This window comes from Xenopus tropicalis, chromosome 4 (genome assembly GCF_000004195.4).
Source record: "Xenopus tropicalis strain Nigerian chromosome 4, UCB_Xtro_10.0, whole genome shotgun sequence".
In the NCBI taxonomy this organism is placed as follows: Eukaryota; Metazoa; Chordata; class Amphibia; order Anura; family Pipidae; genus Xenopus; species Xenopus tropicalis.
The window spans coordinates 148573049-148595837 of NC_030680.2; the positions used below are offsets into that span (position 1 = coordinate 148573049).

Genomic DNA, 22789 nt, shown 5'->3' on the forward strand with positions numbered 1-22789 from the left:
TCGCTACGTTTGACGCTTGAAACCACTGCACAAGCCATTAGCTAAATCCTCCATGTTGGCTTATCATTGGTCCTTTTCTATAGCTGAGTGTCCAATCAGGATCTTCTGCTTTATTATACCTTGCTCACTCCATTTCATTGTCCCATTCCAGGGCCTAAGGAATTATTACGACAAACTTCAGCTCCAGCTGAATGATATTGTTGAACTTGTGAGAGGAACGCTGTCTAAGCAAACTCGCATCACTCTGGGGGCGCTGGTAACCATCGATGTACACGCACGGGATGTCGTTATGGACATGGTGGAAACAGGTACGTTTGTAATTGTCCTGTGAACAAAAATAGGGTCAGGTATTCACAGGCCCAACGTTTGCTCCAGTTTATGGAACCTATAGAAAGCAATGGGTGCCATTTACTGGTTTGTTGTTTGGCAGCAAGATTCTCATTGGTTGCAAAATGTGAGCCTGTTATTACATGACTCCAGCAAGTAAAGGTGGCCTTTCCGACCCGTTTAAGGGAACCCCCGATGGGCCTACCTGACCGATATCCGGCCTAATTTTGGGGAGATCTTGATTGGGCATGTTTGAGTTTCCCTTGGATCAGGGACCACATCGGCTTGTTGATACACACCCTGATCTGCCAGCGCCTATGCCGCCATGGTCATTCGATCATTTGGCCCTAGGGTGCCTTGGGTGAAGGCAGGAGACTATATTGATATTCTGTAAGGCTCTGAAGTGACCGATGAGGATCATTGGCTCACCATCTATATTAGTGCCAGTTATAATGCCAGTAAACCTGCCTGTAAGGATATGAGACCAGTAGCACATGTAGGAAGAGATTTACTAAGACTCTATACATTTTCATTTTTCTGAATGTCTAATATTTAGGTATTGGACCCCTTATCCAGAAACCCATTATCCAGAAAGTTCAGAATTACAGAAAGGCCATCTCCCATGGACTCTATTTTAATCAAATAATTCACATTTTTAAAAATGATTTCCTTTTTCTCTGTAATAATAAAACAGTACCTGTACTTGATCCCAACTAAGATATAATTACCCCTTATTGGGGCAGAACAGCCCTATTGGGTTTATTTAATGGTTAAATGATTCCCTTTTCTCTGTAATAATAAAACAGTACCTGTACTTGATCCCAACTAAGATATAATTACCCCTTATTGGGGCAGAATAGCCCTATTGGGTTTATTTAATGGTTAAATGATTCCCTTTTCTCTGTAATAATAAAACAGTACCTGTACTTGATCCCAACTAAGATATAATTACCCCTTATTGGGGCAGAATAGCCCTATTGGGTTTATTTAATGGTTAAATGATTCCCTTTTCTCTGTAATAATAAAACAGTACCTGTACTTGATCCCAACTAAGATATAATTACCCCTTATTGGGGGCAGAACAGCCCTATTGGGTTTATTTCATGGTTAAATGATTCCCTTTTCTCTGTAATAATAAAACAGTACCTGTACTTGATCCCAACTAAGATATAATTACCCCTTATTGGGGCAGAACAGTCCTATTGGGTTTATTTAATGGTTAAATGATTCCCTTTTCTCTATAATAATAAAACAGTAGCTGTACTTGATCCCAACTAAAATATAATTACCCCTTATTGGGGGCAGAACAGTCCTATTGGGTTTATTTAATGGTTAAATGATTCCCTTTTCTCTGTAATAATAAAACAGTACCTGTACTTGATCCCAACTAAGATATAATTACCCCTTATTGGGGCAGAACAGCCCTATTGGGTTTATTTCATGGTTAAATGATTCCCTTTTCTCTGTAATAATAAAACAGTACCTGTACTTGATCCCAACTAAGATATAATTACCCCTTATTGGGGCAGAACAGCCCTATTGGGTTTATTTCATGGTTAAATGATTCCCTTTTCTCTGTAATAATAAAACAGTACCTATACTTGATCCCAACTAAGATATAATTACCCCTTATTGGGGCAGAACAGCCCTATTGGGTTTATTTAATGGTTAAATCAGCGCTGTCCAACTGGCGGCCCGTGGGCCGCATGCGGCCCGCAAGGCTGTATACTGCGGCCCGCAACACTGTGGGTAAATCTGAAATCTAGGCTGTGCGCACACCTCCCCTAACTAAACCGATTACCTAACAAGCAGCCTGTGCATCTCCACATTGTCCAGTGTCTCCCCGCACTTTCATTAAAGTCTCCCTGCTTTATTCAGTCAGTCTCCTACCGGCCGATAGGACGTCCAGATATGCTGTCACAAGCTCCGCCCACTCGCGGCACAAGCTCCGCCCCCACATTCCCTTTGTATTTGGCAAGGTGCCTTCAGCAGATAGAATGCGGCTGCGCGATCCTCATCTGGTCTTTTGCCACCTGCCATCTGCTGCCTTGGTCCCTAAACTTGCTGCCCATGCCTGCATCATACTACCAGAGCCTGCCCTAAAAGTGGTGAGCCTAACTGTGGGGATAATGATTTTTAACGCTGTGGGTCACAGTGTCAGTCCCTGCTGGTGGTTAATATTAGGGGTGTCTGTAGCAATTTATGATGGGGTGAATTTTGGGCTTAATGGGTCACAGTACCAATTTATACTGGGGTATTATTTCAGTGTACCAGTTGTAATTCCTATCCCATTCAATGCTGGAGGTCAGTGTTCAATTTGATACAGGAAATCAGGGTACCCATTGTTGCTAAGCCTTATTGTACCATTTTATGTGGGTTTAATGTGCCTTTTAATGAGTGCTGTAAAAGATTTCCTTCTGTATAAATGTTGAGGATTATTCTGGCCTATATCAATCTATTGTGGTACTAAACAAGTGCAAATTTTTTTTGTAGTCTTGTATGTATAACTTTATTTAGAAAGTGCTACAAGGGTGCACAGGGCTGTACATTTTTACAACAGAGAAACTTACACACAGGGAGGACAAGTATTATAATAAATACAATAAATAAGTGTAAAGACACAGTGCCATGTGGTATAATTTACAGTGGAAGGAGGTCTCTGTCCCGTAGAGCTTACAATCTAAGTGCATGTATAAATATTTTGAGGTCCCACTGATCACTGAATCTCCTGTATTAGAGCACTATGCTAATCTGCACATACTTAAGGCACATACTGCCAGTGGTACACCTGTTCAGTTTCTGGTCTTTGAGGTTGTAGCAGTGCTGTGCTAGTGTATGTACCAGGCATTCTCTTACTGCTTGTCAGCATATGTACCTACAGTAGGTACACTGGTGCTGACCTTGTAATATAGGTCCCCAGTTTGTGAATAAATGCTCCCAAAATACATTAATTTAGCTCTATGTGCCATGTTGACAATTCTTACAATGTATTTATTGATTTTCTATTTTACACTATGAAATGGGGAGCTTGTACTCTGAGACAGGAGAAAAACACATTCTTACCTGTGGTCTAGCTCCCAGCTCCCAGTTTCTACAGATGCCAGAATGTGTGTTGTCTAAAAATGGGTGTGGCAAAGGGGTGTGTCTTTATAAGAGGGTGTGGCTTTCACATACATGGGCGTAGTCAACATTTGACTATCGGCCCTCCACCACGTAGGTCAGAGAAATTCCGGCCCTCGGTACCACAGAAGTTGGACAGCACTGGGTTAAATGATTCCCTTTTCTCTGTAATAATAAAACAGTACCTGTACTTGATCCCAACTAAGATATAATTACCCCTTATTGGGGGCAGAACAGTCCTATTGGGTTTATTTAATGGTTAAATGATTCCCTTTTCTCTGTAATAATAAAACAGTACCTGTACTTGATCCCAACTAAGATATAATTACCCCTTATTGGGGGCAGAACAGCCCTATTGGGTTTATTTAATGGTTAAATGATTCCCTTTTCTCTGTAATAATAAAACAGTACCTGTACTTGATCCCAACTAAGATATAATTACCCCTTATTGGGGGCAGAACAGCCCTATTGGGTTTATTTCATGGTTAATTGATTCCCTTTTCTCTGTAATAATAAAACAGTACCTGTACTTGATCCCAACTAAGATATAATTACCCCTTATTGGGGCAGAACAGCCCTATTGGGTTTATTTAATGGTTAAATGATTCCCTTTTCTCTGTAATAATAAAACTACCTGTACTTGATCCCAACTAAGATATAATTACCCCTTATTGGGGCAGAACAGCCCTATTGGGTTTATTTCATGGTTAAATGATTCCCTTTTCTCTGTAATAATAAAACAGTACCTGTACTTGATCCCAACTAAGATATAATTACCCCTTATTGGGGCAGAACAGCCCTATTGGGTTTATTTCATGGTTAAATGATTCCCTTTTCTCTGTAATAATAAAACAGTACCTGTACTTGATCCCAACTAAGATATAATTACCCCTTATTGGGGCAGAACAGCCCTATTGGGTTTATTTCATGGTTAAATGATTCCCTTTTCTCTGTAATAATAAAACAGTACCTGTACTTGATCCCAACTAAGATATAATTACCCCTTATTGGGGGCAGAACAGCCCTATTGGGTTTATTTCATGGTTAAATGATTCCCTTTTCTCTGTACCAATAATTCAAAAATTTGAATCAAGTTTAATACTAAAAATCAATGGTTAGTAAATGAGGCCCATAATATTTCTCTACCATATTATTCACTGCGCGGCTGGTCTGATAGATACTGAGATGCAGAGAGATGGCAGGGAAAGTTCTGTAGGCCAGGTCAGACATCAGGTAACACAGGTCCCCAGTTATACAATCTCTCTCTTGCAGGCGTCTCTCACGAGACAGATTTCCAGTGGCTGGCCCAGCTGCGCTATTACTGGGAGAATGAGAACGCCCGTGTCCGCATCATTAACTGCAATGTAAAATACGCCTACGAGTATCTGGGGAATTCGCCTCGACTCGTCATTACGCCCCTCACAGACAGATGTTACCGAACCTTGGTATGAGCTATGAATGAGATCTGCCGGTGAAAACGTATTACTAAAATAGTGTCAGATCCCATTTCTGGTGGGTTGGTAGAGAATTATATTATTATATAATAATATTATTATACTACTATATATTATACTAGGGCAGAGAGCTGTGTATGGTGCAAGTCCGGAGCTCTGTGCAACAGTCTGACAGTGTGACAATTTATTGCTCATTAGAAAGGGGTGGTTCACCTTTTCATTAACTTTTAGTATGTTATAGAATGTCCTATTCCTAGCAACTTTGCAATTGGTCTTCACTATATATTTTTTTATAGTGTGCAAACTATTTGCCTTCCGTATTTTTCCAGTGTTCACTGGACTGACCCCTACAGCCAAAAACTATTGCTCAGTTCGCTCAAAAATGTCTTAATATTGTTACTTTTAATGACTTATCTTACTATTCAGCCCTCCTCCTATTCATATTCCAGTCTTTCATTTAACCCACTGCCTGGTAGCTAAAGTAAACAGGACCCTAGCAACCAGATAGCTGCTGAAATTCCAAACTGGAGAGCTGCTGCACAAAAAGTTAAATAACTGAAAAACCACAAAAGATAAAAAATTAAAACCAATACAATTTGCTTCAGAATATTAATGTCTACATCAGATTAAAAGTTAATTTAAAGGTAAACTACCTTTCTGATGGATTGTTGGCCCACATTGTCTAATTCCCACCAGGCACCCTGGCTATGGATACCATAGGAGAATGGCTACATAGACAGACCTTTCTTCTTTTCACCGTTTCGCAATTTTTTTTTACCAAAATGAGACAAATTCGCTCATCACTAGTAGAGAGTAACATTAGGGGTGATATTGCCATTGGGGGCGTGGGGGGTTCAGAAGTATAGGGGGCCCACTGGCAATTCTGACTCAGGGGCAATTCTGATTAAGTTTGATGATTTTCCCCCTAGGTTTCAGGGGCTGGGGCAAGCTAGGCCTGTCATTTGGTCCAGAGGTCTGTTGTAAATAATCTGGTGCTGCTGCCCCGTCCTCACCCTAATTTCCTTTCTATCTTTCACTGGGGGCACTATTTCTGAAAAACAACAGATGGCAATATTTGATCATATTGCTGTTCTGTAAAATAATCTCTGCTGCTGTAAATTCAATTATCATTATCCCCACCCTTCTGTAAGCTGTGCCATATTGTTCCTTTATACTAGCATCCTAGGTGTTATGTCTTTTAGATCGGGGCATTTTATCTGAATCTGGGGGGAGCTCCGGAGGGTCCTGCAGGTACCGGGAAAACCGAAACAACCAAAGACTTGGCTAAAGCTCTGGCAGTGCAGTGTGTCGTTTTCAACTGCTCCGATGGTTTGGACTATTTAGCGATGTCAAAGGTACTAATTAATCCTATATCCATCCAGATGCTCTATAACCCCCCTCCTACCATCCACAGTTCCTATCAATACAACATGTACTTCTGCTGTCTGGCTTACAGCTAATATGTCAGCTAAATAACCATTTCGTATGGCCTGCCAGGTAGGGACTCATTCCACGCACTGCGGTGCCAGACTTGTTCTGAAATTAACACTTTTACTCCTTTTTGCAGTTTTTCAAAGGCTTGGCATCGTCAGGGGCATGGGCATGCTTCGATGAGTTTAACCGTATAGAGCTCGAGGTGTTGTCTGTGGTGGCTCAGCAAATTCTCTGCATCCAGAGAGCCATCCAGACGAAGATGGACTTGTTCAACTTTGAAGGGACAGAACTGAAGCTGAACCCCAATTGCTTTGTAGCCATAACCATGAATCCCGGCTACGCAGGTCGATCAGAGCTTCCTGATAACCTCAAGGTAAACTCTAAAGTCTTCCCCCCATATGTAATAAAAAGGCATCATTGCCTGGTAGCAATAACCCATAGCAACCAATATGATGTTTGCTTTTAAACAGGTTACAAGTAAATTCTACCTGCTGATTGTTTGCATTGGGTTACTACTCCTGTGTAAACTCAGTGCCTTTTATTACATAACCCCAGTAATGAGCAAAACAACTGCAGTTAGGGTCCGGCTTTGCCTCAGAGGACTCACCAAAGAATGAAACATCCAGGATGGATTAAAGATGGATAAGGGATAATAATAATATTATTATTATTATTATTATTATTATTATTAATATTATTATTATAAAGGGTTGATGAAATTGTCCCAGACTGAACCCACCAGAAGATGCTATGGTACTCTGCCAGCCAGTCTGACCCTGCCTGTAATGGGAATAAGGCATTTCTAATATTTATTATTTCATCTGTTGCATGCACTTCACTAATTAAATTTAGCTTTTTGTCCACATTTTAGGTTCTTTTCAGGACTGTAGCCATGATGGTGCCCAACTATGCCCTGATAGCAGAGATTTCCCTTTACTCCTATGGTTTCCTCAATGCTAAGCCCCTCTCAGTGAAGATCGTCATGACCTACAGGCTTTGCTCGGAGCAGCTCTCCTCTCAGTTCCATTACGACTACGGAATGCGCGCAGTCAAAGCCGTTTTAGTGGCTGCCGGAAACCTGAAGCTGAAATTCCCAAATGAGAATGAAGATATTCTTGTAAGTCTTCAACTGTTCTGACTGTTGGGAGAGACCTCCTTTATATATAAGAGAGAGGGGGGCTCCAAATGTTTTTGGGTTTTTTTTAACATTGCTGCCATAGAAATTAACCAGCACTAAGGGTCGAACTGGGGGATGCAGGACCAGCGCGTACCCCCAGGTGCCCCCGCTGCCCACCTAGCCCCCTCCCCCAAGCGTGCATACTTTATCCTTACCTTAGGCACATCGAGAGAGGGGGATCTGCGGGCTCGGGGAGCACCGGCAGGATCTGGGATCTGGGCCAAACATATATTTTCCCAGTGCCCTGCTGGCCCAATTGGACCCTGCCAATGCTACTTCTGTGCATGTCTTAAGTTCCAAGACAGGGAAACCTCTGGAGCCAAGGAAGAGTGCACTTTCCCAGTCTGAGCCAAACCCAACCCAAACTTGCAATGGTTGCCCAAATTTCACCAGCCTGAACTAAGGGTAAACCTGCGGGTTGTGAGTCAACTTGCACATCACTACAATCCACAATACACCTCCCACAATCTTAGATCAAATGGATCCAATAATCTGACCACCCCCAGAGTTCAACTGAAAACCTTTGGATCCAGAGCTTTCTGTCATGCTGCCCCTACCCTGTGGAACGCCTTGCCAAACGGGATCAAGACAGCTCCAACCTTGGACACGTTTAAATCAAAACTGAAAAGCCACCTGTTTAGCCTGGCATTTATGGCCACATAACTTATCTGAGACAAGCTTATGCGCTTTGGGTCCCACGGGAGAAAAGTGTTTTACAAATGTTTGTTGTTGTTGTTGTTGTTACATGTTTGTAATAAAATGATGAAGGTGTACTAAGTGTAGAGCTATACTTAGAGTATTAGAGTCTATACTAAGTACAGCTTAGAATAAAGGCCATAATAATCTCTTAAGAGCAAGGGGCATAACTAGCTGATATTTACGGAGGGCCCAGGAGGTTTGGATGGCAACGAGGGGCACTAAGTGATGATAAGCATTTTAAAAATATGTTAAATGAAAATGTCCCGTTCCCATAGGCCCTAAAATGATTTTGCATTAAGCCTTAGTAATGCCCTTAGAGTTATTTTACAGGTATGTACTGTGCAAAATATTTCAGTGTATTGTCACTGTGTTCCTCATGTATCTGACAGAAATCAGCAGCGCTGCCCTCCTTTATGGTAGGGATTGCAGTTGTACAAGGGTACAGGGTAGGAATATACAGAAACATCTAGATACACAGCCGGAACCCATTATCCAAATGACTGTGATGCTGGCTAGAAAGGTCTGTGACTGATTTGAGAAAGATGAGACACCACAAAGAAAACCTGTGGACTTTTACATATATGATGGAAGTCTAATTCTTAAATATTAGAGAAAATAACAGCACTATTTATAAAACGGAGTAAATAGGGGATCCCTTAATCTTCAGTTGGCTTGTAATGTAACCCTCTATGCAAATATGTCTCAATGAAAAGTGCAGTATTTTCACCATAATATTGGTTTCCAACATGCAGCTTCTTCGCTCAATAAAAGACGTCAACGAACCCAAGTTTTTGTCCCACGATATCCCCTTGTTTAATGGCATCACCAGCGACCTTTTCCCTGGCACCGCCCTCCCAGAAGCAGATTACCAAGTGAGTACCGAGATCTGCCGAGTCACAGAGGCTGCTCCCTGATGGAGATATCTCCATATAGTATTTCTTTTTGCACGGAAATGTAATTTTCATTTTATTTCTCTTAAACTCAGTTTAAGTATAGAAATGTACATTTTTTTCATCATATGTTTTTTTTTCTTGCTCAGAAATGTAATTTCCATTTTAGTTTTCTTTTAATTAATTAATTTAAGCACAGAGATTATTATTATGTTGGTTAATCTTGTGATCTTGTGATGCTCATATAGGTTCTTTATTGATCTAGAAATGGATTCATTATGTTGGCAAATAAGGGAGGATATTATAGTACAGGTATGGGACCTATTATGCAGAATGCTCAGGACCTGGCGTTTTCTGGATAAGGGGTCTTTCCATAATTTGGATCTCTATACCTTAAGTCTACTAAAACATAACGTAAACTTAAGTCAAACCCAATAGGATCGTTTTAAACTTGATGATCAAGTACAGGTACTGTTCTATTATTACACAGAAAAAGGAAATTATTTTTAAAAATCTGAATTAATTGATTAAAACAGAGTCTATGGGAGATGGACTTCTTGTAATTCAGACAGTGTCAGACTGAAATGCCGGGGGCCCACCAGGAAACCTTGAACCATAGGTCCACTTTCTAATCTATTATTCCTCTTCTCCTCTCTCAACCTCTTTATTATCCAAGTCTCTTTCCTCTATCCTTTCATCTGTTTTTCCCATACAGAAATAGGGAATGACCATGTAGTTTGGCCAAATAGTTAGAAGCAAGAGGGCCCACTGACACCTGGGCCTACTGGTAGTTTTCCTGGTATCCTGATGGGCCAGTCCGACACTGAATTCAGAGCTTTCTGGATAACAGGTTTCTGGATAATGGATCCCATATCTGTAAAACCCATGTTTGTATTTGTACAGAAATTACTGGAGTGTGCCCATGAATGTTGCAGAAGGCACAATGTGCAGCCAGTCCCAGTGTTCCTAGAGAAGATGATTCAGACCTATGAGATGATGATTGTTCGACACGGGTAAGCTGGCATTATACCCCCTATATCTATCTGATCCATGGAAAAATACTTATATAATTATTTTATCCATATCCTTATATTCTCTTAATTAGCTTTATGCTGGTTGGGGAGCCTTTTTCTGGGAAAACCAAAGTCCTGCATATCTTGGCGGATACCCTGTCTCTTATGAACGAACAACAGTGCGATGAGGAGAAGGTCATCTTCAGGACTGTCAATCCAAAATCCATCACCATGGGGCAGCTTTTTGGCCAGTTCGACCCAGTTTCCCATGAGGTATTTATGTTTGACTTAATAGTTTTGTGGTAAAGGGGTATCTGCCCCAGGCTCCCAGGTGGAGCATATTATACTGTGTATCACTTCTTACATATTTTTTATGTCTAACCTGTGGCCCTCCATCTTGTGTTTTATTGTAACTCCCAGCATCCCATGAGGAATGTTGGGAGAATTCTGCGAGTTGTAATTTGGCAGCTGGAACCACAACTGGTTGTAATTGTTTCCCCCCAAAGTTTATCTGCCCCAGGCCCCCAGGTGGAGCATATTAAACTGTGGCCCTCCATCTTGTGTTTTACTGTAAATGCCAGCTTCTCATGTCTGCTGAAGAATGCTGGGAGTTGTAATTCGGCAGCTGGAACTGCAACTGGAGCATTGCTGTCATTGTTTCCTCCGACATGGGGGTCCCAGCCTTCCTGCATTGCTGGGACCCCTTGCTCTGACCCTGTGCATTATGGTATTTCAATATCATATATTCTTTAAAGCTGAAGGTGAACATTTTCCTCTATTGTTTGCAGTGGACAGATGGAAATGTCGCTAACACGTTCCGGGAATTTGCGTTATCGGAGAGTCCAGAGCGCAAATGGGTGGTGTTTGATGGTCCCATTGACACGCTGTGGATAGAAAGCATGAACACTGTCCTAGATGACAACAAGAAGGTGAAGTATTTCCCTTAATATTATTATGGAATAACTAAACCCATTTCTTGATCACATTAAGGGATCTGTTACATGGGCATTCCTATATTTGCAATGTATGATGGCCGCATGGTTCTATGTTGCCCTTTATTTTAGAGGAGAAGGAGGTGAAGGACCATCTGGCTTGTTATCAGAGCAGAGTACAAAAGCCAGCATATTATATACAGTCTTTGGTTTCCAGATTTAAGTGGTGGCCTTAGGGTTTCTGCTTGTTTTTTTTTATTAAAAATGAATTGATCACATTAATTTGATTTTATTATAGTTTAATTAATCACATGGTCGCAGCTTATGTTCTAGCTAAATCAGTTATTGTTGTTCCTTTCCAGCTGTGCTTAATGAGTGGGGAGATCATTCAGATGTCGCCTCAGATGAGTCTGATCTTTGAGACGATGGATCTGTCCCAGGCCTCAGTAAGTATTTATTATTCAGCAAGCCTTCCTATTGCTTTGTGCCCCTCTCCACGAAATGCTGAGGGTTTTTGTACCTACAGCCTGCAACAGTTAGCCGCTGCGGTATGATCTATTTGGAGCCCTTACAGCTGGGCTGGAACCCACTGGTGAAGTCCTGGCTGAACACCCTGCCGGAGGCTCTGCAAGCCAAGGAACATCTTGGGCTTCTTGAGCAGCTCTTTGATTGGCTGATCCAACCTGCCTTGAGGTTTCTGCGGAAGCAGTGCAAGGTATGTGTGTTCAGAAATGAGCCTTTTTATGTTTTTCTCCTCTATATTAGTAACAATTTCTTATTATGTTCTGCTAAAGGAACTGGTGGCTACAAGTAACAGCAATGCTGTGGTGTCGCTCACTCGACTGTTTGAGATGTTGTTGTTTGACTGCATCAGAGAGGAACCCACCAATAAAAACATTCGCACTTGGATAATGGTGAGTCACATTATAAAGCACCTGAAACCCCAAATCATTCAGAGTCCTGCCTCTCTCGTGGCAGCCATCTTTGTCTGTTTGTATTAAATGGGTTGTTCACCTTTACATTCATTTTTACTCTGATGTAGAGGGTGATATTCTGAGACAATTTGCAATTGGTCTTCATTTTTATTATTTGTGATTTTTGAATCATTTAGCTTTTTTATGTAGGAGCTGTCCAGTTTGGAATTTTAGTAGCTATCTGGTTGCTACTGTAGCAACCATGAGTTTATTTTAAAATGAGAAACTAGAAAATGAATTGGAGAGGAGCTGAATAGAAAGGTAAATAATAAAAAGTGACAGTAACAATAAAACTGGAGCCTCACAGAGCAATCGTTTTTTAGCTGCCGGGGTCAGTGACCCCCATTTGAAAGCTGGAAAAAGGCAAATAATTCAAAAACTATACAAAAGAAAAAGTGAAGACCAATTGAATTAGCCATTCTATAACATACTAAAGGTTAACTTAAAGTTGAACAACACCTGTAACAAATGCCAACCTAGTTACCCTTCAGCAGGGGCACTTTTAAATGTAAGGGATTGGAAGCTGAAAAATAAAATAAATTAAATAACAATACCTTTTTTGCAACCCCTTCAAAATATCATATCCTTAATATAATACAGAGTATTGCTTCGGGTACATTTTCTTGGCCTACATGTTCCTGATGGTTAGGCCCATGTCCACTAAGTGATGTGCTATTGAATTAACTTCATCACGTGCCCAGTAGGGAATTCATGGCATTTACACAAATAAATCTCTTTCCTTTTCCAGGCTTGCTTTGCCTTCTCCATGGTGTGGTCTATTGGTGGCTGCTGCGACACCGACAGTCGCCTGAAGTTTGATGCTTTCCTCAAAGAAATCTTAATGGGAAAGTCTGCTGAGCACCCAATACCAGCCGCTGTGGGGAAATGGGAGTGTGCCTTCGATGATAAGGGCCTGGTATATGACTATGTGTATGAGGTAAATATTCATCCTACACACACACATTCAGTATCTCCATTGCGGCTGCTGAGGTATATACAGGGGTTCAAAGTGACAGTATATGATAAGTTCTGGTTGTTCAACCTGGTCATGTACTGTATGCGGTGGGTTCTACTGATGGAGATTGGAGGAACAATCTCTGTCAATCAATGGTCGAGTTAGATTTTTTTTATTGCACTTAAAAAACTGGAATTTGAGTTATGGTTCCAAAACTCCAATGTCTGGTATTTATTAAGTGCAAAAAAAACGATAACTCGAATGTAACAATTCACCATCTTCGTCATCATCATCATTTATTTATATAGCGCCAGCAAATTACACAGCACGTCACAATAAATTTAAACAAACAGGGATCTTAAAAAGTTTAACAAACAGGGGTATACAGGATCGCAAGAGCTTACAATCTACAGGGGTTGGAGCTACATTGAAACAAAAGGAATGTGGATACAGACTGATGATTTATGATACATATATAAATGTCTGATCAGTTTAGATACATTATTCTATATAAACTGTACCATGTAAAAGCTTGGGAGTGTCTATAGAAGTCAATGGGAGTCAAGCCATATTTTTACAACTCATAAACTCGAAATATTCGAGTTTTTTATTCGCACAAGTTTCCTTATTAATAAATAGCCGACCATTCGCTATGTGTTTTTTTCGATTTAGAAGAAGAAACTTGAATTTACAAATTTGAAATAGATAAATAAGCCCTTTAGTGTGTCTAAGCTATATGGTGCTGCCAAACCTCAACCTTACCTCCCTGAAGTGCCCAAATCCAGCGGAATGAAACAATGAGGAGGGGAGCATTCAAACTAAATAGCACTAGTGATACGAGAAGGAATTACATGGACCTAAAGCTGCCCATACTTTAAAAGATCCTTTGGTGAGTTCAAGGACTGCATCAACATACAGATCTGGTCCTCGATACTGCGGGAAAATCAAACCTGCCCAATCAGCTTAGAGATTTTGGTTGGTTAAGCCTGTGAGTGGCCCCATTCATGGGCCAATAAGCTGCAGGATTTATTAGGCAGCGTATGGCCACCTTGACTAAAGGGGTGGTTCACTATTCCTAGCAACTTTCCAACTGGTCTTCATTATTTTTTTTATATAGTTTATAAAAAACTAGACCCTAGCAACTAGATAGCTGCTGAAATTTCAATGTGGAGAGCTTCAGAACAAAAAGCTAAATAGCTGAAAAATCATAAAAAATGAAAAGCAATTGCAAGACATTACATAAAAGAATTTGCTTTCTCCCTCCAGCTGAAGGGAAGGGGCCGCTGGGTTCACTGGAACGAGTTCATCAAAAGCACCAGCCTTGGCGACAAGCAGACGAAGATTCAGGACATTATCGTGCCAACGATGGACACTGTCAGATACACCTTCCTCATGGATATGTGCATCAGATACGAAAAGTGAGTCCCTGGTTTAGTGGTACATTCCTTATAATATATAGTGAATAAAGTACCCCCTATTGTAACATATAGGGATATTATAAGCCCCCGAGGAGTTCCTTATAATATATAGTGAATAAAGTGCCCCTATTGTAACATATAGGGATATTATAAGCCCCCGAGGAGTTCCTTATAATATATAGTGAATAAAGTACCCCCTATTGTAACATATAGGGATATTATACGTCCCCGAGGAGTTCCTTATAATATATAGTGAATAAAGTGCCCCCTATTGTAACATATAGGGATATTATAAGCCCCCGAGGAGTTCCTTATAATATATAGTGAATAAAGTACCCCCTATTGTAACATATAGGGATATTATAAGTCCCCGAGGAGTTCCTTATAATATATAGTGAATAAAGTACCCCCTATTGTAACATATAGGGATATTATACATCCCCGAGGAGTTCCTTATAATATATAGGGAATAAAGTGCCCCCTATTGTAACATATAGGGATATTATAAGTCCCCGAGGGGTTCCTTATAATATATAGTGAATAAAGTGGGCCCTATTGTAACATATAGGGATATTATAAGCCCCCGAGGGGTTCCTTATAATATATAGTGAATAAAGTGCCCCCTATTGTAACATATAAGGATATTATAAGTCCCCGAGGAGTTCCTTATAATATATAGTGAATAAAGTACCCCCTATTGTAACATATAGGGATATTATAAGCCCCCGAGGAGTTCCTTATAATATATAGTGAATAAAGTACCCCCTATTGTAACATATAGGGATATTATAAGCCCCCGAGGAGTTCCTTATAATATATAGTGAATAAAGTACCCCCTATTGTAACATATAGGGATATTATAAGCCCCCGAGGAGTTCCTTATAATATATAGTGAATAAAGTACCCCCTATTGTAACATATAGGGATATTATAAGCCCCCGAGGAGTTCCTTATAATATATAGTGAATAAAGTACCCCCTATTGTAACATATAGGGATATTATAAGTCCCCGAGAAGTTCCTTATAATATATAGTGAATAAAGTACACACGGTCATACTTATTTATACTGGCCCCCATATGGGAGAAGCCAGGTGTAGATGCATGGGAAGGGGAGCGCTGTGATTCCATGACCTACCGAAAGGTCCATCCGTTTCCTATGTACCCAGTATATGTGCATCTGTCGGCTGTAACAAAGAACTCTCCTTTCTCCTAGACCCCTGTTATTTGTTGGCCCGACTGGAACTGGAAAATCTGTTTACGTTAAGGACAAGTTAATGAACAGTTTGGATAAGGAAAAATTCTTTCCTTTCTTTATTAATTTCTCTGCTCGGACCAGCGCCAATCAGATACAGGTCAGAATGACACGCTCTTATTCATATACATATGCCATTTACATGAACTCCTAGGCTCGGCAAACACACATTCATTTGTCTGCTTACTTAAAGTGATACTAACACCAAAATGATATAACATATACCTATCATATACCTATCCCTACCCCTATATATATATATATATATATATATATATATATACAGGTATCAGACCCCTTATCTGGAAACCCATTATCCAGAAAATTCAGAATTATGGACAGGCCATCTCCCATAGACTCCATTTTAATCAAATAATTCACATTTTTAAAAATTTCCTTTTTCTCTGTAATAATAAAACAGTACCTGTACTTGATCCCAACTAAGATATAATTACCCCTTATTGGGGCAGAACAGCCCTATTGGGTTTATTTAATGGTTAAATGATTCCCTTTTCTCTGTAATAATAAAACAGTACCTGTACTTGATCCCAACTAAGATATAATTACCCCTTATTGGGGCAGAACAGCCCTATTGGGTTTATTTAATGGTTAAATGATTCCCTTTTCTCTGTAATAATAAAACAGTACCTGTACTTGATCCCAACTAAGATATAATTACCCCTTATTGGGGCAGAACAGCCCTATTGGGTTTATTTCATGGTTAAATGATTCCCTTTTCTCTGTAATAATAAAACAGTACCTGTACTTGATCCCAACTAAGATATAATTACCCCTTATTGGGGGCAGAACAGCCCTATTGGGTTTATTTAATGGTTAAATGATTCCCTTTTCTCTGTAATAATAAAACAGTACCTGTACTTGATCCCAACTAAGATATAATTACCCCTTATTGGGGGCAGAACAGCCCTATTGGGTTTATTTCATGGTTAAATGATTCCCTTTTCTCTGTAATAATAAAACAGTACCTGTACTTGATCCCAACTAAGATATAATTAAATCCTTAATGGAGCCAAAACAATCCTATTGGGTTTAATTACTGTTTAATTAATTTTATTAGCAGACTTAAGGTAGGAGATCCAAATTACGGAAAGACCCCTTATCCGGAAAACCCCAGGTCCTGTGCAACCTGGATAACGGGTCCCATACCTGTATAAAATCACATAAATAAGTCATAAACTCTAAGGGGCAGATTTATCAAACTGTGAGATTAGAATTTACCACAGGAAAACTCACCCACTTTCTATTCATTCCTATGGGATTTTTAGACGTGTATTTATCAATGGGTGAAAGTTAGAACTCCCCATTTAATAAATACGCCTTTAAAAACCCTATAGAAATGAATAGAAAGTGGGTGAGTTTTTCGGTGGTAAATTCTAATCTCACAGTTTGATAAATCTGCCCCAAAGGGGACACTAAGCATTTTCTAACGAGCAGCCTGCAATGGTGACGATTATTAACCTGGGCGCAGGGGCCACGGTTCTAAAATAAAAACCTGCAATGCTTATTTCAGAACATCATTATGGACAGGCTGGATAAAAGGCGCAAAGGCGTGTATGGGCCTCCGATGGGAAAGAAATGTGTGATATTTGTGGATGACATGAACATGCCGGCTCTGGAGAAATACGGAGCCCAACCTCCCATTGAACTCCTGCGCCAGTTTTTTGACCACGGAAACTGGTAATTAAATCAGTGTCTATATGGCAGCATAGGGATTCCCCTGTACTAAACACAATTCAGCAGGAACAGCCCCCTAAGTTTGCTCATAGCCTGTACAGAGAGATACCATAAAACTATGGCAACATAGGGATTCCCCTGTACTAAGCACAATTCAGCAGGAACAGCCCCCTAAGTTTGCCCATAGCCTGTACAGAGAGATACCATAAAACTATGGCACATAGGGATTCCCCTGTACTAAGCACAATTCAGCAGGAACAGCCCCCTAAGTTTGCTCATAGCCTGTACAGAGAGATACCATAAAACTATGGCAACATAGGGATTCCCCTGTACTAAGCACAATTCAGCAGGAACAGCCCCCTAAGTTTGCTCATAGCCTGTACAGAGAGATACCATAAAACTATGGCACATAGGGATTCCCCTGTACTAAACACAATTCAGCAGGAACAGCCCCCTAAGTTTGCTCATAGCCTGTACAGAGAGATACCATAAAACTATGGCAACATAGGGATTCCCCTGTACTAAGCACAATTCAGCAGGAACAGCCCCCTAAGTTTGCTCATAGCCTGTACAGAGAGATACCATAAAACTATGGCACATAGGCATTCCCCTGTACTAAGCACAATTCAGCAGGAACAGCCCCCTAAGTTTGCCCATAGCCCAGGGGACTCAAACTCAATTTACCTGGGGGCCGCAGGAGGCAAAGTCAGGATGAGGCTGGGCCGCATAAGGGATTTCACAAAAAATTGGCTTTCAAGGGATAATGCAAGGCACGGCGGGCGGGAGCTGCTGATTGCGGAAATGACGTTATGCCATCATAACAGTTATTATGGGAAGACGCTCTGTGTGCACAATTTGCTCCTTAGCAGCTAATTGTGCACACAGAACGTCTTTCTATAATAACTGTTATGATGGCATAACATCATTTCCGCAATCAGCAGCTCCCGCCCGCCGTGCCTTGCATTATCCCTTGAATCGCAATAAAAATCGTGATCCATTCATTGCTTTTGAGAAGGCGTTGGTGCGGGCCACAAAATACTGTACCGAGGGCCGCAAATGGCCCGCGGGCCGCAAGTTTGAGACCCCTGCCATAGCCTGTACAGAGAGATACCATAAAACTATGGCAGCATAGGGATTTCCCCTGTACTAAGCACAATTCAGCAGGAACAGCCCCCTAAGTTTGCTCATAGCCTGTACAGAGATACCATAAAACTATGGCACATAGGGATTCCCCTGTACTAAGCACAATTCAGCAGGAACAGCCCCCTAAGTTTGCTCATAGCCTGTACAGAGATACCATAAAACTATGGCACATAGGGATTCCCCTGTACTAAGCACAATTCAGCAGGAACAGCCCCCTAAGTTTTCTCATAGCCTGTACAGAGAGATACCATAAAACTGTGGCAACATAGGGATTCCCCTGTACTAAGCACAATTCAGCAGGAACAGCCCCCTAAGTTTGCTCATTGCCTGTACAGAGAGACACCATAAAACTATGGCACATAGGGATTCCCCTGTACTAAGCACAATTCAGCAGGAACAGCCCCCTAAGTTTGCTCATAGCCTGTACAGAGAGATACCATAAAACTATGGCACATAGGGATTCCCCTGTACTAAGCACAATTCAGCAGGAACAGCCCCCTAAGTTTGCTCATAGCCTGTACAGAGAGATACCATAAAACTATGGCACATAGGGATTCCCCTGTACTAAGCACAATTCAGCAGGAACAGCCCCCTAAGTTTGCTCATAGCCTGTACAGAGAGATACCATAAAACTATGGCACATAGGGATTCCCCTGTACTAAGCACAATTCAGCAGGAACAGCCCCCTAAGTTTGCTCATAGCCTGTACAGAGAGATACCATAAAACTATGGCACATAGGGATTCCCCTGTACTAAGCACAATTCAGCAGGAACAGCCCCCTAAGTTTGCTCATAGCCTGTACAGAGAGATATCATAAAACTATGGCACATAGGGATTCCCCTGTACTAAGCACAATTCAGCAGGAACAGCCCTCTAAGTTTGCTCATAGCCTGTACAGAGAAATCAGTGCATTCTAACATGGGTGAGTGCTTCTGCTTTCAGGTACGATTTGAAGGACACCTCTAAGATCTCCCTGGTAGACATTCAGCTGCTGGGAGCAATGGGCCCCCCAGGCGGGGGTAGGAATGCAGTCACCCCACGCTTCTTGCGTCACTTCAACGTTTGCACCATCAATGCTTTTAGTGACGAGACCATGGTGCGCATCTTCTCAGCCATTGTGGCCTTCTACCTCAGAAACAACGAGTTTCCCCCAGACTTCTTCACAGTTGGAAACCAAATAGTAAATGGAACAATGGAGGTAAGGGGTGGTTATTGCTCTGCCATTTCAGTTACAATAACAGTAACAATAAAACTGGAGCCTCAAAGAGCAATAGGTTTTGGCTGCCGGGGTCAGTGACCCCCATTTGAAAGCTGCAAAGAGTCCACCCACGTCCTTATATAAATAGCTCTATATTCTAGACTCTATATTCTCTATATTTTAGACTCTATATTCTAGACTCTATATTCTAGACTCTATATTCTCTATATTTTAGACTCTATATTCTAGACTCTATATTCTAGACTCTATATTCTCTATATTTTAGACTCTATATTCTAGACTCTATATTCTCTATATTTTAGACTCTATATTCTAGACTCTATATTCTCTATATTTTAGGCTCTATATTCTCTATATTTTAGACTCTATATTCTAGACTCTATATTCTCTGTATTCTAGACTCTATATTCTCTATATTCTAGACTCTATATTCTCTATATTCTAGGTGTACAAGAAGGCAATGGAGAACCTGCTGCCGACGCCAGCCAAATCCCATTACACTTTCAATTTACGGGATTTCTCCCGGGTCATACAAGGCTGCCTGCTGGTCCAGAAGGAGTCGGTCGAGAATAAGCGCGTCTTGGTGCGTCTCTTCGTTCACGAAGTGCTTCGGGTTTTCTACGACCGCCTGGTGGACGACAAGGACAGATCCTGGCTCTTTAAATTAATCAAAGATGTTGTGAAAGATCACTTCAAGGAGAACTTCGATGGTGTATTCGAACATCTCAAACAGGGATCCCAGCCTGTAAGTATTCCTATCCTAAGTGTCAGAGTAATAAATGCCAGTTGGGTAAGTTGGGCCTGTTATCCAGAATGCTTGCAACCTGAGGTTTTACGGATAAGGGGTCATTCTGTAATTTGGATCTCTATACCATAAGTCTCCTAATAATTATTTAAACATTTATTAAACCCAATAGGGCTGTTCTGCCCCCAATAAGGGGTAATTATATCTTAGTTGGGATCAAGTACAGGTACTGTTTTATTATTACAGAGAAAAGGGAATCATTTAACCATTAAATAAACCCAATAGGGCAGTTCTGCCCCAATAAGGGGTAATTATGTCTTAGTTGGGATCAAGTACAGGTACTGTTTTATTATTACAGAGAAAAGGGAATCATTTAACCATGAAATAAACCCAATAGGGCTGTTCTGCCCCAATAAGGGGTAATTATATCTTAGGTGGGATCAAGTACAGGTACTGTTTTATTATTACAGAGAAAAGGGAATCATTTAACCATTAAATAAACCCAATAGGGCTGTTCTGCCCCAATAAGGGGTAATTATATCTTAGTTGGGATCAAGTATAGGTACTGTTTTATTATTACAGAGAAAAGGGAATCATTTAACCATTAAATAAACCCAATAGGGCTGTTCTGCCCCCAATAAGGGGTAATTATATCTTAGGTGGGATCAAGTACAGGTACTGTTTTATTATTACAGAGAAAAGGGAATCATTTAACCATTAAATAAACCCAATAGGGCTGTTCTGCCCCCAATAAGGGGTAATTATATCTTAGGTGGGATCAAGTACAGGTACTGTTTTATTATTACAGAGAAAAGGGAATCATTTAACCATTAAATAAACCCAATAGGGCTGTTCTGCCCCCAATAAGGGGTAATTATATCTTAGTTGGGATCAAGTACAGGTACTGTTTTATTATTACAGAGAAAAGGGAATCATTTAACCATTAAATAAACCCAATAGGGCTGTTCTGCCCCAATAAGGGGTAATTATATCTTAGTTGGGATCAAGTACAGGTACTGTTTTATTATTACAGAGAAAAGGGAATCATTTAACCATTAAATAAACCCAATAGGACTGTTCTGCCCCCAATAAGGGGTAATTATATCTTAGTTGGGATCAAGTACAGGTACTGTTTTATTATTACAGAGAAAAGGGAATCATTTAACCATTAAATAAACCCAATAGGGCTGTTCTGCCCCAATAAGGGGTAATTATATCTTAGTTGGGATCAAGTAAAGGTACTGTTTTATTATTACAGAGAAAAGGGAATCATTTAACCATTAAATAAACCCAATAGGGCTGTTCTGCCCCCAATAAGGGCCCCCCTGCACAGCCTGGGAAAGGAGGCAGCAGTAAGTGGAACAGATGGGCGGGACTAGGGGAGTTTTTGGAGACATTTTCAATAAATCAGCCTGAAACACAACTTTTTAAAGCCCATTCCTTCTATAATTAGATGAGTACAATTCACTGTCACAATATTGTTTTTCACACAAAATGTCCCCTTTAATTATTGCTTCTTTAATGAATGGTTCCCTGTAGCTCTCAGAAGAGGACTTCCGCAGCCTGCTGTTTGGGGACTACCTAAACCCCGACCTGGAAGGAGATGAGAGACTGTATGCAGAGATCCCCAGTGTGCAAGAGTTCAATGAGATTGTGGAGCGCTGCTTGGATGAGTACAACCAGACCCACAAGAGTAGGATGAACCTCGTTATATTCAGGTACCTGCCATTTTGTTCCGTGCTAAATACATTCCCAGTCATTCCAGCACAGGTTCCAGCACAGATAACAGATAAGCTAAACACTATTGTATTCTATAGGGCTTATCTGTTATACCTTGAGCCACCATTTTGTAGTGGTCGGTGTGCTTCCTCAGAAATCAGCTGACAGGAAGTGATGCAGCTCTAACTGTAACAGGAAGAAGTGTGGGAGTAAAAGAGAGAACTCTGTCCATTCATTGGCTGATGTGACCTAACATGTCCAGGGGGTCGGCCCTTAGTACTTAAAATACAATTTTCTATTTAGGATTACCCAATAGCACAAAATGGCTTATTTTGAAGCAGAGTTTTACATATGAATTAGTAATAATGGTGGATTAAGAAGGCGAATCTATAAGTTATATCCCACTGATAGGTCCTGAAACAGTAATATAATCAAGTAACAATGTATTTCAGTGAAATAAACAGACCATTTATTGGCTCAAAATTAAACAAACAATTCAGAATAAGCAGTAAACATGCTATACCAAACAATGGATAGGTGCATCCCAATGCCACATGATACCCACTCTCCTAACGCATTTCGCACCATTGGGTGCTTCATCAGATAACTTTGAGCCAATAA

At 40.7% G+C, this 22789-nt stretch overlaps 1 protein-coding gene across 1 annotated transcript in view; it reads left to right on the forward strand.

Moving 5' to 3' along the window:
• dnah12 (dynein, axonemal, heavy chain 12) overlaps positions 1–22789 on the forward strand; it is an 84167-nt gene that overhangs the window by 25094 nt on the left and 36284 nt on the right. The window contains exons 24-42 of the mRNA XM_004914173.4: positions 152–308; positions 4720–4892; positions 6104–6256; positions 6469–6708; positions 7207–7452; positions 8964–9083; positions 10005–10114; positions 10207–10387; positions 10903–11043; positions 11409–11492; positions 11573–11761; positions 11841–11960; positions 12769–12957; positions 14242–14393; positions 15608–15746; positions 17178–17344; positions 19428–19683; positions 20150–20449; positions 21989–22167. Coding sequence (XP_004914230.2) covers positions 152–308; positions 4720–4892; positions 6104–6256; positions 6469–6708; positions 7207–7452; positions 8964–9083; positions 10005–10114; positions 10207–10387; positions 10903–11043; positions 11409–11492; positions 11573–11761; positions 11841–11960; positions 12769–12957; positions 14242–14393; positions 15608–15746; positions 17178–17344; positions 19428–19683; positions 20150–20449; positions 21989–22167 — 3296 coding nt within the window. The remainder of the gene's footprint in view (positions 1–151; positions 309–4719; positions 4893–6103; positions 6257–6468; positions 6709–7206; positions 7453–8963; positions 9084–10004; positions 10115–10206; positions 10388–10902; positions 11044–11408; positions 11493–11572; positions 11762–11840; positions 11961–12768; positions 12958–14241; positions 14394–15607; positions 15747–17177; positions 17345–19427; positions 19684–20149; positions 20450–21988; positions 22168–22789) is intronic.